Here is a 17,412-nt window from a genome sequence, read left to right on the forward strand (position 1 = left end):
TGCCGAAAATGCAAACTTATCCTACATCAGAGACAATTGATATGATTCTATTAGTTGTTCAATTAATAGAACACTTAAATGCTCCTGATTTTATCTAGTTTGTTTTTTTTTATGGGGATATGTTAAAGACAGTGTTTACAAAACTCGACCAACTAGTGTCTACAACATGAGAGAAATTATTGTAGCTGTTTTTCAAGATAGAACTCATATGCCTTTTAAAATGAAAAGATCCTTTTGAAAATACATATCATTTTATGCAGTTAAAAGGAAAGGAAGCATTTTGAGCATTTGATTTCATCTAGCTAATTTTTGTAGCATAATTGTAGGTCTATATCTAGTTTTCATTCTGTAATAATTAAAATATGTTTTAAACGTACATCTTTTTATTACTCTTCAGTATTTTACTCTACAATCTTTAATTTTTGTTAAGTTAACAAAAGATATATCACACAGCCACCTAGATTTTTTCAAATAATAAAGATTTATTGACGTAAAATCATAAAAATTAAAATATATGAGAAAATCTTTGTCTGAGGGGTAGGCAACCTTAATAATATTTTGAACATAATTAATAAGTATTAATTAATTCCCCATTGAACACCAGAAAAATATACTGGGTGTTTCATTAAAAACAAAGGAGTAATTTGCTTTTAAAAGTGACTAAATGTTCCATATTAATTTTGTCTGACCCTGTATAACTTTTCGGGTCAAATTTCAATTTGGTTTAGCATACAATGGTTACTGTAATTAAATATCAGGCTATACAAGGTCAACAAAAATTTAGGTAGGTAACTGTTATCGAAATTTAAAATTTACTCTTCATTTCCACAAAATGTGAAATATGTCAAAATTCTTAGATTTTAGGTATATGCTTCTTTAATAAAACTTACCTTTATTTTTTTGCTAGAATCCGAAAATCAATTAATATATAGGGTGTTCCATTAGAAAAAACACAACTTTGATGTGTAACTTTTTTTGGAGACACCCCGTATAATTTTATATATTTTTATAAAATGCTTTCAGTTAACCTACATATTCTGCCAAAATTTCATTTCGATATAAACTAGATACGGTTCTCATTGGAGCTTCCGCAGCGTATGAGAGGCGCCACCCTGTATTATCGAATGTAATTTTACATACAAAATGACAGCGATCTTCATTTCCAATCCATCTCTGCGACACCGATTTTTTCCGATCGTATGGTTTTTGATCGAATTAAAAAAGGCTCTTTTATTTTTCGTTTAGAGGCCTATCAGTAATTTTTAATACACTTTTGAAATACGCGCCCGATTCAAAGCGTTACTTAATTTAACGCGATTTTTAATTTGGCGCACTGTTATTCACTGTCGATCACAGGAACAAAGGGGAAATTCGTTTTGAAATTCCTCTGTTAACTTAATTATATTTTGAAACCCGTACGATCGTCACCGTTACACGTTTAATTAACAATTACGTGTTCATATTCGTTATGTGACAATTAAGGAAAATTTAATTTCCATAAACTTTTAACTTTACCAAATAAAAAAGTAAAACTGGGCAGGTTTTTAAAACATTTTTATTCAGAAAACATAATCAAATCAATATATTTTTATTTGCTAGAGTTCAGTTGATATAAATTAATATCTTTCTTTTATTTAACAATAACTTTAATACAGCCTTTAACAACACACATTATTAACTATCATTGTAATAAGATGGTAAAGATAATTACGAAAATTATCAGAAGATCTCATATGAGAAAGCAGGACATACATACGTAATAAATCTCATAGGCTTTTTTTACTTTATATTGAAAGCTGAAGTTTCTTTGATAATTTTTATAGAAGGTTTTTCAAAAAACATGGGCCATTACTCGTGGGGAGATTCCTCATGTTAAAATAGGATTCATTTTTCATATCAACATAGTTCCGATTCAGCTTCATTTATTTTTTTTTATTTATTATAATTTTCTTCCAAATGCTTTTAGCGCTTAAAATTTACTACTAGTGCAACATATTTTAATGCTAAAAATGTCTATACTTTTGTTTGTATAGGGTGAAAAAGATACCCTGACATAACCACTAAGTACTTCTAATTCTTGTCTAGATTCTACAGCTAATTTAAAAATAAGAACTTTTATTCTTCCGCAAATATAAAAATCCACTAAGAATAACAGGCACTAAGTTCGGCGGCCTCGACGGCCAACAGCTGGGATCATGGTTAATTATTCTCGAAATTGGCTGTAAAAATTTGCTGATAATTTCAGCATTCTAAAACTTGCTGGAAAAATATGTTTTCGAGTTCCATTAGGGGCAGATCATCAATAAGGGATTCAAAGCCTACTAGGAACTATTAATTAATAATAACTAGTAATTAAGTAGGTAACTAGTAACTACTAGTAACTAGTAACCCTAACCAAAACAAAATATCAAGTGTGCTATATTTTTGAAAAGGTAATTTTAAGTTTTTTTTATCTAATTAAAATATACAGGTTGTCCCAAATAAAAAATCAATTTTTCTGTTGATAATTCTTAAATTATTAATTTAAAAAAAAATATACTTAAACCATTAAATTCTACGTAAAAAGGTGCTTTGGAAATGTTTTCACAAAAATACAAAACTTTTCATAGCAAAAAAGTTACAGCGATCTGTTAAAATGCACATTTTTGAATTTGAATTGAAACGTTTTTGGAGACACCGATATTAGTTTTCGTCAATCTCCTATAGTAAAGGGTGTTTCCCTTTAAAAGCGTCGAATTTGACCCACCCTGTACATCTTTTATTCTCTTTAATATCCTAATATACCTTACCTAAATAATGAGAGATTATATCCGCTAGGTAAAGTGATCAGAGCAGTAACTACCATTCCAATAACCACGCCCAGCAAAAACGGTTGGACAGAAGGCCTTTGAAACTTTCGTATCTAATGGAGAAAACAAATTAAAATTATTAATAATATTAAAACAATTTTAAATTTATAGGAAGGAATATTAAATAAACAGAAACATGTTTTTTAATTTATTTTTATAGTAATCAATTTTTATTTCTTTTTATTATATTTAAGTTTACTCTTTTTTATTATTTTAGGTATAGATTTCTGTACATTTTGAAGCAATTGAATTGTTACTTTCTTTTAAGGTTAATTTAATTCTTTTTTTATATTTTTTTAATCTTAATGTTCTCTAATTTCTATTGTTTCTTTTTAGATCTCTTTATTTTCCTCAATTTAATTTTATAAAATAGTTAGGTGGTTGAACTTTCATTCTACGCTAAAAAGACGAACGTAGAAACGTAGAAAAGAAAGAGTACAGACAGCAGATCGAGTTTCCTGCTGAGTAGTTGTCGATGTAGGTTAGTAAGTCTAATTAGTTGTGTAAGTTGTGTAATAATTTTTAGAAGGAGCCACTACTAGCCACCACTACTAGCTTGGCTTGAGTGCGATACTATATGAATTTCTATTTTTATCTTAGGGAGAGCGCCCACCAAAGTGACGTAGCATATGACGTTGCACATACATGGCAATGATATGGCAATAGCGTTATTAAACTAATTTAACTATTATTATTGTTTAAATATATAATTCGCTTGGGTTATTTTTTACTGCATTGTGTCATGCATCCCAGTTAATAAATACATAAATACCCCGAATATAAAAAAATAAATTCAAAAACATTAAAAAATTTATCAAAAACACGTTGGTCTGCACGAAATGAAGCTTGCCAATCACTATCTTTGTCTTCCAATGATATAAAATCCACGTTGGAGTCAATTTCTGAAGACGATACCAAAAAGCCTAAAAACCGATTAGATGCTTCTAGTCTTCTTAAATAATTAAAAAGCCTAGAAATGGGTTTTATGGCGGTATTTTGGACAGACGTTTTAAATAGATTAGATGCGGTCAATAAAAAGCTTCAAATGGTGTATATTGATCTACAACTTGCTGCAGATTTATATAGCTCATTGGAAAAATATTTTTCTGGAATTATAAATCTAGATAATACTAAATCATTTGAGGAATATGAAAGAAGGGCCATAGAATTGTTCGGTGAGAAAGAATATGCAGCAGATAAAAAGAGAAAAGTGAAACGGAAACAATTTGATGAAACCAGTGATAATCTGATAATGAAACTCTATTTAAAGCTAGGGACGATTTTAGGATAAATGTATTTAATGTTATTATTGATAAATTAATCCTTGAAATTTCCTACAGGAAAAGTGCCTACAATGACTTTTCAACCAAATTTGGTTTCTTTAGTGATTTATCTACTTTAAGTATTCAAAGACATTACCGATAAGTCCAGACATTTAATAACCTGTTATCCAAATGATTTAGATGAGTCAATGCCTAATGAATTAATACATTTTCGTGAATTTATAAAATGCACTAAGTCAGCAAAATCATCTGCTAGAGAACTTCTTAAAGTAATTTATGAAAAAAAAAACGCTCAACACCTGTTTCCAAATACTTTCATAGCATTAAGAATCTTCGCATGCACTTTTATTACTAACTGTTTTGCTGAACGCTCGTTTTCTGCATTGAAACGTATTAAAACTTATTTACGGTCCACTATGGAAACAGAACGTCTAAATCATTTGGCAGTTTTACATATTAAGTCCGACGTTTTAAAAACTATCAATTACGATGAAGTAATTGATAATTTTGCGAACAAAAAAGTACGTAGAAAACCTTTATAGGCATATAAGCAAACCTTGGCATATAAGCAAACCTTAGTTTTGTTGTTCGTTTGTTGTCATTTTATATGAATATTTTAATATTTATTTTATGTTCTGTGTTGATCTGTTCTGTCGGTCTATTCTATTGTTGGTCCTGTATTCAAATTAATGTTTTTTATATCCGTAATTTTTTTAATTAAAAAAAAATGTTAAGGTGTTTCAATTTTTTTTGGCCTGAGGCGGCAACTTCGTTAAGTCCGGCCCTGGGCATGCTACAACGACAAATGACACTTTTCTGACAGCGCTACTTCAGTGTGCGCTGACACACTTATGGACGTTTGTTCAATTCGAATAACTTGCTAGGATGCATGTTACTTGCCAGATTACGTGCCACATCAGATGCTAAGTCACTTTGGTAGGCGCTCTCACTTAGTTTATTTTCTATGCAAAAATATAAATATGCGCACCTGGATCTGCCTATGTCCAAATGCTACCGCTCTAAAATAACTAATCTACAAATTTTATTATTATAAAGGTCATGGTATCATAATAGGAGGTAAATCTTCAAAAATGTGTCATAAACCACAATATAATTTTACAGAAAATCCATTTTATGCTATAAATTACTGCAATGAAATGCGATTAAACTGTATAATTTCATTAGATTTAGCAAACAAGAACTAAAAATAAAATATTATTGAACATCATGTCAATATATTAAATCTCTTGATTAGTTAAATATAGATAAGATGATAAAATGTAAAGTTAATAATAGATAAGAAACGTGATTTTAAAAAAACTCTCATGTAGTCAACTGATAAAAAATAATAAATTTATTGAAGATTTCAAAATATTGTTAAGGATAAAAAATAAAAGATATGCTAATTTTGTTCTATAAAGATAATCACTAAAGTCTTATCTATCTGAAAGTTACACTGAACATTTAGAATATGCCCCCAATCAAAATAAAAACATTTCACCGTATTGTGGTATTATCACTCTCACCTAAAAAAGCTTCCAAAACCAAAGCAGGAACAGGGATCGGAGTATTTGGGCCGAAAACTAAATACTTCGAACCAATAGGCATCTACCCCAGCATTTTTCAGGCAGAAATTTACACTATCGAAAGATGCGTACAATTTATCTTAGATAGGAACTATTGCCAAGTACGCTGCAGGTTTTACACAGTCATGCAAACAGAAAACTATGTGCTATGGTCACACTTGATGTGAAAAACGCTTTTAATAGTGCACCGTGGAATAGAATCTTAAATGAGTTGAGAACCAGACATATCAATGAGCACCTTGTAGAAATAGTATCATCATATCTGAGTGAAAGAAAAATCAAACTTGAATCGTGTGAGACCACTAAGATTGTGTCAATTTATAGTGATGTTCCTCAAAGATCGGTCCTTGACCCAACCTTGTGGAACGTTCTGTATGATAGTTTGCTAGAGACCCGCATGCCAGTTGGGATTACACTCGTTGGTTTTGCAGACAACATCGCCTTGGTTGTAACAGCTGCTAATGAGGAATCCTTGATTAATTTGGCCGACACCGGACTAATGCGAGTAACAAAGTGGATGAGGAGGCAAAACCTTCAACTTGCACCTCATAAAACTGAAGCAGTTCTACTAACGACTAAGAGAAAAGTAGCTAGACTATATTTTAATGTAGAGCAAACGATAGTTAATCCAAGCAGTGCCATTAAATATCTTGGTGTATGGCTGGACTCAAAACTGACGTTCGGAGTACATAGTGACAAAATTGTTGTTAAAGCGCAGAAGACGATATTGGCATTGACTAGTCTCATGCCTAATATCAGGGGTCTCAAACCCTCCAAAAGGCGTATTCTGGCTAGTGTGGTACATTCGCAATTAGAGAATAAAAGCTCGCAGAATAAAAAACAACAGATTTTGCTGTGCATACAGAACAATATCTGGTGAAGGTGCTTGCGTTATAGCTGGAATTGACATGCTACTGTGGGTTGACAATTGACAGCTACTGTGGGTTGCCAAGGCAAGAGGCCCAAAGTAAAATTATTACTGAGTTAATGAAATTATTACTGAGCAATATAAATAGGAAAATGGTAAACATGGCAGATGGACACATAAACTTATCCCGAGCAATGAAAAATGAATTTCTAGAGGCTAAGGAGAAGTGGACTACTATACGTAACGCAAGCGTTGTCGGGTCATGGGTCCTTTGGTAAGGTTAGGTTAGGTATAATTGTCATGTCGAAGATGACGCAGAACATACTTATTAAATAAATAAATAAATGCCTTTTTGTCAAAAAATTTTACAATTTGTAGACAAAGGTAAAGTAAACAAACAAAAGAGAATACAAAACAAATATACAAATTACATTGTCAGTCTTATTGTTTAAAATAAACATTTATAAATGTTTACAATGTCAAAGAATAAAAAAATAAAAATAAGATTCAAAAATATTTAGTATAGTAAATATAGTAATAGCAAATATTAGAGTGACTATTCGATCAGTGTTGACAAGATCAAATTCGATTATCAAAATATAAGTCATTTACGGCGTAGAAAGCCTTGTCTAGTAAATAAGATTTCAATGCTTTGCGAAATGAAGAAAATGATGTTATGGATTTGACTTCAAATGGCAGGTGATTGTGCATTTTTTCGAGTTGTATAATATTGAACTTTTAACTAACTTTGAACGTGGGGTAGCTAGATAAAGATCTTGCTCCGCATTCCTGAGTGGATAAGTGTGAGATGGCTTTTCTTGAGAAGCTGATACATGCCTACGTATTAGGCAAACGGATTCAAATATAAATAAGGAAGGAAGAATTAAAAATCCTGGCAATGAGTTCTGCTGTTTAGTCCCAGTGAATATCGAACAGCTGCTATCTTCTGGAGCTTGAAAATGCGGTCAAATTGAGTCGCCCAACACGTACCCCAGAATGGAAGGGCATATCAGAGGTGCGACTCAAAAAGTGCATAATAAACAGTTCTAGCCACTGACAAGTTAAGCTCCTTAGAAACAGATCTTAATGCAAAACAGGCAGAACTTAATTTTTTCGACAAAGCGTCCATATGCATAATATGTCCCATTTTAAAGAATTGTCTACAACAAGCCCTAAGAATTTTACAGATTTTACGACGTCAATGGTGGTGTTAAGTACAAAAGGCTGCAGATACGACAAAGCTTTAGTTTTAAAAATGTTGCGACTCAGGAGGTTCGTATCGCACCAAGATTTATTATTTGAATGCCCTAGATGCGATCAACTTAGTTATCAAGTTAATATTTGCAAGATATAAAAAAAGTGTTCAACATAGGAAATGTAGCAAATAGCTTAGTGACGGGGAAAATGCCTGGGACAAAGTTACAACACTTATGAGATATATTACTGAAAATAAAGGGAAGTAGTCCCAGATGATGCAAAGTCTGATAGAAACGGCCGGATTGAAGAAATGTGAAAGCGGATTCCAATGCGGTTCTGTGGCAGGGTAGAAGAGGGTTTTTTAGCCGGTAGGAATCCGGCACTACCCTTTGGAGCTGTCCAATGCAACTCTCTCTTTTTTCTCTCCCACAAAACAAAAAAAGGAACTGTCGGAAACAGGAAATAGCCATCTTATCCGATAGTCAAGCAGCATTAAAAGCTATCAACTCAGTAACCATCAATCCGAAATTGGCCAAAGAATGTCTAGAGAAGCTGAAAAAATTAGGCAAAGAAAATAAAGTCCTCTTACTTTGGGCAAAAGTTCACCAAGGGATAGAAGGCAATGAAGCAAACGATCTAGCTAAAATTTCTATTTTATCTAGCTACTTAGATCTAGCGGATTTCCATTCTGGTTTCCAACCTGGAATGGGAATCCGCGAATAGTCTAAGACACTCGAAGAAATTTCTCAGAACTTACTACCGAGAAAAATGAAAGATTTTCCTTGCTATAAGTAAGAAAAATCTTTGGATTGTCACGGGGTTTTTGACAGGACACTGTCTCCTGAACGAACACCTCAAGAAATTTAAGCTAAGAAACAACGGCGAGGGCAGATTCTGTGGGGAAAATGGTGAAACACCAGAACACATTATCACTGAGTACGCCGAGACGACAAAACCATTCGTACCATAAACTTTGGTACGACTGATATTGGAGATGAAGAACTAGCATCTGTAAAGCCGTCTCAGACACTGGCTTTTGTCACAAAGCCAGTCACAATAACTTATATGATTAAGCATAGCTCGCTCTAATATTTTTTTACTTTTTGTAACTTCTTGAGCTACCCTGCCACTATTTTCAGTGTTGTGTTATCTCTTACAAACAGTTTGTTTAAGTAGTGTTTGCTAAATTCATTTTGAGAGCTACTTTATTGCTGACTGTATTGAGTTTGTTAGTTTGTGCTTGTAGTTCTTCAGGAGTATTGGCAATTAAGACTATGTGATCATCGAATATAGATATAACTGTTTAATAGATAGTTATTTATAAAATTATTTAACAGATAAGTATAATAAAATAGAGAATATTGTAAAAATGTATATTTCAAAACGTCAGTTTTCAATAATATTCCGGAGAATAACTTGACCCGGAATTAAACTGTCGCTCCGATTATTCAAACAAGCCATGAGGAGCTGTTGATAGGCCTCGTTTCCCCCTCCCCCCTACTCATTATAATCACTGACCCATATGTACACCCGCTATTAAACCAGGGCCCCCGAAAGACATATTGCAAGGGGTCAGCAACGAGGGAAACTCTATGTAATTGATAATTAAATGACGGCGGGGAAACAGGTACAGGGGAGAAACAACGTCAAAATAAACAACGTACTGCGTCTGGATTTTGGGAGATTGCAAAGTGATGAACTTGTAATGCGAAATTAGTTTGTTCTAGCCACGCAGGTGAGAAATTATTTTGGTTTATTTACACCCACCGGCACCCTGCGGAATATGTTAGGATAGCAAGGAATTTAAAAAAGTTATTTGACTATGTAGGTGCATCCTTTCTCCATAGTTTGTTTTTTGGTTCATCTCAATAGCTTTAGTTTTGTTGGAGATATTCGCTTTTGAAGAAGACACTAACATTTTTTCGTAATTTTTATATTAAAACTATGCTTTTGCTTTTGGTCTTAGTTAACAGACTTGATAAGCTATGGTCCCGAGTCCCGAAGCAGGCCCTCTTGACATATTATTTGTTTTGTTTAATCTTCTTCTTACAGTCCGTTCACTTACATGTATGTTCCTTAGATGCAATTTATTATAAATTTGAAAAGTTGGCAAACGACGGCGGTTTCTTAGCGATAAACTTACAATAAGTCTATCGTCTCGATTCAAAGTTCTCATACGAAGGTTCCTGGACATACATATATGAACTTGTCTCGAGGAAGCGACTGCACTATACTTCGTGCAGAAATCTGTTAGCGACATAATTTTGATGTCTATGTATTTGTCATCTTCAATTAAAGCAACTATAGCGGTTCCACACTGATAAAAAAGATAGACTTGATCTTGTCATCATCGTTCTTGAAAAAAAAAAAAAAATAGTGGCAAGAGAATTTATTTTAGCTTAAAAGAAAATATGTTCCCTGAAGAAAAACTCTCTTAACTCAAGAAAACTTGTTCTCTTGAAAATTCGAAAATTTCTCTTGAATCTATTTTCATTCAACCAAGTGCAAGTTACTTTGTTTTAAGATAATAACAAAAATACGCTAGGAAGTACTTCATTCAAGAAACATGGCCATTTTTCCAATATATTATTATTGTCGTTTTTTATGGACAAATTTTAGGATATATGGATTCTTTAAAGGAGTTTCTGAAAAAATGGAAATTAGAGCATTTATTTGCTTTATTTGAAGGTAAGAGACATTTACCTAATGCACCTGTTTAGATAATGCATGCCTGACTATAGATATATAAAATAAGAATATAGGTATCGATTTTTTTATGCAAATAATTACTAAAATTTTAGAATTTCAAGTCGTCGTATTAAAAAATTCAAAATGTGACCGAAGCTTATCATTTTAATAATTTGTTTACTTTACTTTGATTAATCGTGATATAACATTTTTTTGTAATTTGTAGAGTGATGAACCACCCCAAAAAGTACCAAGGAGTGAAGAAGCAGAAATAACTACCTACTATCGAGGAACATAATATCACTTTACTTACTACAGACTAGGAAAACCTAAATTTATCAGAAAATAATATACCTCGTAATATGCCTGTATGCCTGTATATGATGTATAGACTTCTCTTAGATCAAAATAAATTTTAATTGAGTCAATGGTATTCGCTATTTATAATTTTTGCATGAATCAAAGAGACTATTGTTCTTGTAGCAAGAACTTCTGTGCATATTAATTTTGGGTCAAGAGTGAAATACTTTGGACAGATAGATTCTTCTATTCTCTAAAGTAATTTTTTAAAGCTTAAAAAAAGAGAGTTAATACTTTGGGCAAAGAAACGTCGTTCTTGGCCCTATTGAAAAGCGCCAATCTTTTGGGTCAAAGTCATATTCATTTCGACTGAGAGATCCTTTTTTTCAGTGCAGCAGATAACCAACTTCTGGACTTAAAACCGTCTCTGCTAGAGTAACTGCCCCAAATAACAATGAACTTACATAAATTATAAACACTATTTCATAGGTCTGTTGACTGGGACCAAAAGCAGTGATGAATGTAAAAATTACAAAAAAATGTTAGTGTCTTCTTCAAAAGCGGATATCTTCAAAATATAGCTATTAAGATGAACGAAAAAATAAACTGTCGAGAAAAGAAGCACCTAGATGATAAAATGATTGAACATATTCCACAGGGTATTCCAAACTTTCACCAAAATAACAACAATTTGTTTTCCCTCGTATAATTGACAGATGGAAACTTTGTGTTTGGGAAACTTCGATAGCATATTTTGTATATAAAAAAGTTGTTATACATTTATGTCCTAAAAAGCTTCGTTTCAGAGATACAGGGTGTAGAAATTTCATTTCTATTTCGATTATTTTCAAATATTTTCTGAACAAAATTCAATATTTGGATAACAGAAAAAATGTTTTTATGCCAATGGTTCGACATAAACTTATTCCTAATTGTTTTGAAACCAATTGTTCAACCGAAAAATATCCAAACTTATCATTTCAATCAAAGAATTATCGATTCAATATATTATATTTTTTAATTATGGATAATTATAATTAAACATATTAGGTTAGCACGTTGAATCGGTCTCTCGTTAGATGCGGTTCTTGCGGGATCTTTCGATCAAGTGTATTGTGGTCCAAGGTTAATTGACGCGGGCGTGTTTCAGCTCTTTGGAATAACCTCCCTAGTACCACATATGCGTATACAATAAATAATAGAATAAATTAATATTGAATTTAAAATTAAAAAAGATAAAATTAAATATATTTTGAGAGTTTTCTAAACAGTTTTCTAATAATAATTGATAATAAAAAAATTGTAAGCTAATTCTAATAAAAAATTGTAAACTAATTCTAATAAAAAATTGTAAACTAATTCTAATAAAATAATTATTGTACCAACGTTGTGTATCGTCCAGTCATCTTAGGGGTTTCACCTCGGAATTCGAGATAACCGGCTGTAAACTCGTATAAACCTTTATTTTAACATCCTAAAATATGTCTCAAAACCTACATATGATAGTGTGTGCGCGATTTGTAGATAACTGAGGTCAAAGGTCAAAAAATTGATTTTTTGCGCATTTTTTGCAAATATTTCGTTCCCTTTCACATTTACGCTATTTGTATTTGTTATAAATATTATAGAGGGTAAAATTCTCTACAACTTTTATTTCTATCTTATAAAATTTTTTGTACCTTAAACCGTTTTTGAGATAGAGGGCGCGATTTGAGCGCGCAGTCTTTCATTATGTACGGTACCATTCAAGTTCAACCTGTAATATTTACAAATGCATTATGGTTCAGACATTATTTTTGTATTTGATGGATATTCAGACTATTCTAAAAATATAAAAGCCATGGAGCAGCTAAGGAGAACTGCTGCACTTTCGAAAACATACGAAGTTTGTTTTGACGAATCGATGGTTGTACCTGAAAAATTCCTATCTAATCGAAATAATAAAGAAAAGCTTATTAATATGCTGAATGAAAAATTCAAAGCTTTTGATATCAAATTTGGGCATACTCTATCTCATCGAGAAGAATTTTTTTTAAAAAAAGTTGGAAAAGGAAATGTAAAAACTGAAATATACTCGTCCAAAAGTTTTGTTAAATATCCTCGTTTGAAAAAACATATTTTGTTTCTGCACGTAGTGAGTGGCTGTGACACGACTTCTGCGCTCTTCAAAAAAGGAAAAAAAACTATGTAAAAACACTTGAAAAACTTCCGGATTTGGATCAACTTGCTGCAGCATTTGAAGACGGTTCAAAGTTTATTTGAGAATGGAGTGCGAACTTTGTTAGCAATCTATAATGTTCCAAAATCTGAGAACAGCATCGATCATCTTCGTTATACACAATTCATCAAATCAACCAAACTGAATAAACCTGTGCAATTATCAAATCTTCCACCAACAAGTGCAGCAGCTCACCAACATTTCAATCGTGTTTACTACCAAGTTCAGACTTGGTTAGGGCATGATTTAGAACCCCAGGACTGGGGTTGGATAATGCGTAATGGATTCCTGGAACCTACCACTACTATTCTACCTCTAGCTCCAGAAAATTTGCTGAACACAATATTCTGCAACTGCAAGAATGGTTGTGGTTCGCAATGTGGATGCAGGAAATCAGGGTCGCCGTGCTCTTTAGCTTGTGGCTAGTGTAATGGGCAAGTTTGTCTCAATGCTTAACCCTATCAGAGTGATGTCAATGAAGATGGTATATTTGACCCCGAAATCCTAGAAGACTTGGAGACAAATGTCGTTGAAGATGAAAATGAAGAAGAATTTGAAATTCCACAAAGACCGAACGACGATGATGAAGAAGAAGAAGTAAACTAAAAATAAGAACATGGAGTTCTTTTTATTTTTATTCAATTTTTTTTATTTCAACAAGAAATGTATGAAATCGTATTTTTTAGTAGACATATAAATTAAAAATGTATTTCTTGTCTTTTTTTTTACTTAAAATGCAATTAGTATAAATCTAACTATAGTTAAAATATAATTAAAGTATTTCTGTTAATAATTTTCTAATTGTACAAAGAGGTAAGTGTTATTAAATGAAGATATACTTAATTTATAAAAAAAATTATTATATTCAATATGATCATTTATGAAAAAATGTAAATTATTTATAATTAAATAGTTTTCAATAATTAACGGACTTTATACGGCGTTTTTTTGACCGAGAGACCGAGACTACAGGTTGAACTTGGATGATACCGTACATAATGAAAGACTGCGCCCTCACCGCCCTCTATCTCAAAAACGGTTTGAGGTACAAAAAATTTTTTGAAACAAAAGTTGTAGAAAATTTTATCCTTACAATATTTATAATAAATACAAATAGGGTAAATGTGAAAGGGAACGAAGAAAGGTATTTGCAAAAGAGGTATTTGCAAGAACGTATTTGCAAAAAATGCACAAAAAATCAATTTGTTGACCTTTGACCTCAGTTATCTACAAGTCGCGCACATGCTATCATATGTAGGTTTTGAGACATGTTTTAGGATGTTAAAATAAAGGTTTATACGAGTTTACAGGCGGTTGTCTTGAATTTCGAGATTCCTACCCTATTTCGACTAAGATGACTGGAATATATTTATATATATATATATATATATATATATATATATATATATATATATATATATATATATATATATATATATATATATATATATATATATATATATATATATATATATAATTTAGTACAATCTAATAAAAATAAATGTATTGCGCATGCATCTGTAGATGTTAGTAATGTATGGCAATCGCTTCTTTGATTTTAAAGAATATAACATAGGTACCATTGCGATAAAAAAAGTAGTACAAGAATTAGTAGTCCCAGATATAACTCCTGGTCTATAAGGATATCGAGAAGTGGATATCGTCGTCACTATGAAAACAATACAATTATGCCACCTAACTTTTTAAATAAAAGTAACTTTTATATTTTTTAATAAAAGTATAAAAAAAATTTACCTACCTTTAAAAATGGGCAATTTTTAATATTTTATTATAGACCTGCAGATTAAATCATATTTTGTTGTACTACTTTTTTTTATCGCAATGGTACGTAAAAATCAAAAATAAATTAAATATAATCATACAGAAATTTTGAAGTTTTTTGGTTTTTCCTTATTAAGTAGATAATTGTTATCAGGTAGTAATTGTTAATTTTGAAGTTTAACTTGATATAATATCATTTTAACAGAATGTCAACGGTTTTTGTAGACGTATCTGTTTAAAAAAAAACTAAAGTGTTCACGAATACTTGCATTTAAATATTTTAAATAGTTTTTTCTTGGTTCTTTGTATTTTTTTGCTTCCGACGACGGAAAGAGATATACTTTCCGAAACGTTAAGTACTTTTTTGTCCGTTAGCCAAATTTGTATATTAGTAACCCACCAAGCAAAAAACCACACATTACATTTGCAACATTGCAGTCAATCCCCAAACAGTTTGCTTTGTAATGTTGATTTCTAAACGTTGTGTCGTGATTGATAAAACCTTGCTACAGAAACATTGTTTCTGAATGGTGATTAAAACGTTTTTTCTGCAACATTGCAACAAAGATTCAAATCCGCGCAAGTTAATATTAATTAATAATATAACAAATATACCATAGGATTGAAAAAAACGGCGTCTAGTTAGCTTGGAAATGAATATCGATGACATTCCCCATATAAAATGACAGCGATTTTCTTTTCATAGCCATCGCTGACATCTTTTTTTTTTTCGTTCATACGGTATAAGTTAGATTAAGTTAACGCACTTGTTTTTTTACGTTTTTGGTATCACATTTATGCTTTTCGAATGAGATTTTAATGAATGTAAATGTAAGTATAATTTTATTATTATGTGTGATGTGTGTTTGAATAATACTTAGCCATGAATAAGTATAACAAATTTTGTTTAGCTTAGTTTGTTTTTAAGCTAAATTTTATGTTTTAGGTTAGCTTTTAACCAACTGAAGATTGAAGTAGAAGTAGATAAAATCAGGATACGAGTATATCAATCTAATGATAAAATCACAAATAATATTCAGTATTAATTATTCTCAATAATATTTTTTTAATGATTTTTTTATTTAATCATTTGAAATTTTATAAAATAAGGACATAAACGGGCCTCAAAGATTACTGTCACAAGAGGTAAGTTTCTCATTGCTTTTTTATTTATTACAACTGATTGTTTTTATTTTTAGTACTTTAGAAATGATTGGATATAGATTTCAAAACTTTACCGAAAAGGAATTTGAAACCATGAATAAGACAATTCAACATGCGAAGACAAAATATGAAAGATCCAAAAAATCAGTTAAAATATTTTTACTTTTCCTTCTACGTACATTTAATGTTATACTTTCCTTTTGTATTTTTGAATAAGAAATATAAAATAATGTTTATACTGTACCTATATATTTTGTATTATTTCAGACATTCAACTTTAAGATTTTTTTTAAAAATTCGACTCGGAAGTCAGAGTTGAGTAATTCCTTATTTAATGAGCAGCCGAAAAGATCAGTAAGTTCTAAGTACTTGACAGTATTTTTGATATTTTTGAAACAAGTAAGTGATAAATTTCTAATTTTTATTTGTTTTTTTTCAATTTGTTTGACAAATTCGACTTTCTTGGTAGTGATATATTTACCGAGCATTTTTAATTTTTCTAAGTCAATGGATATAGAGATATACCTACATATTTTTATCAATATTATTTATGTTTTTCGTCAATACAATATTAGTAAAAGTATATTATACCTATGTGAAAGTCCACAATTTAATACCCATTAATGTTTCTGTTGATTATAACCTATTACTGATGTATTATTGTTAACATAAAATTGCTAATGTTCGCAAGAAGAAACTGTTTCATTTATTGATAAGTAAATATTAAAAAATAATTTTTATATTTTCCCTCTGATGAATGAAATAGTTTTTTAATGCAAACATTATCTATTTTTTTCTATATTATTTTAGCAATACGTCAGTTAATTATAATTAATAATATAATTTTACCAATATTGAATTGACGTAAAATTAACAATATTGCTAATACATCCCAAATTAGTACTTTCTTGAACGTTACGTTAGCAACGTTTCAATAATATTTTGAAATGCAACCTTGCACTGCAATGTTATTAGGCGGAAGATTAAGCTACCCTGAAACCTTGCATAAACCTCCCTACAATGAAAAAAGCAATCTTACACCTTGCTTTGCGAGGTTTTGGCAATGTTCCAGCAATAAATTTTGCTTGTTGGGAAGCCACTGCTGACAATTAGTCTCTATTGGATTCACGCAGCAGTATTTACAGAAAATAACTATTTTGTTTTGTAGACTTTCTTACAGTGGCGAAATGCCCATAGGACTTTTTTGGAGAGATGAACCCGCCACAGAGGTATAGACATTTTTTCACACATATTATTCAAAAAATGATTTGAAATAAAGTTTTATTTCAAGCTGACCAATAAATTAGAAACAGTAAAGTAAATTAATTAAGTTTGTATCCTAAATTTATTTCTAATTTGATAAAATTATATGAAACGTTATAAAAAAAGAGATATAGGATTTAAAAGAGTTAATAGGTAATACAATATTCTATTTACTAAAAAAATCTTATCTTAAAATTTGTAATTTCTCTAGAAA

General features: G+C 31.0%; 1 protein-coding gene across 4 annotated transcripts in view; it reads right to left on the minus strand.

The window, feature by feature from the left end:
* The window catches only part of LOC115888217 (glycoprotein-N-acetylgalactosamine 3-beta-galactosyltransferase 1-like), a 90,389-nt gene that overhangs the window by 51,815 nt on the left and 21,162 nt on the right, over window positions 1–17,412 (minus strand). For all 4 annotated transcript variants that reach the window (XM_030907853.1, XM_030907873.1, XM_030907862.1 and 1 more), the window contains exon 2: window positions 2,790–2,902. In XM_030907853.1, coding sequence (XP_030763713.1) covers window positions 2,790–2,902 — 113 coding nt within the window. The remainder of the gene's footprint in view (window positions 1–2,789; window positions 2,903–17,412) is intronic.

Source organism: Sitophilus oryzae, unplaced genomic scaffold, assembly GCF_002938485.1.
Source record: "Sitophilus oryzae breed Bouriz unplaced genomic scaffold, Soryzae_2.0 scaffold_1167_pilon_pilon, whole genome shotgun sequence".
Classification (NCBI taxonomy): Eukaryota; Metazoa; Arthropoda; class Insecta; order Coleoptera; family Curculionidae; genus Sitophilus; species Sitophilus oryzae.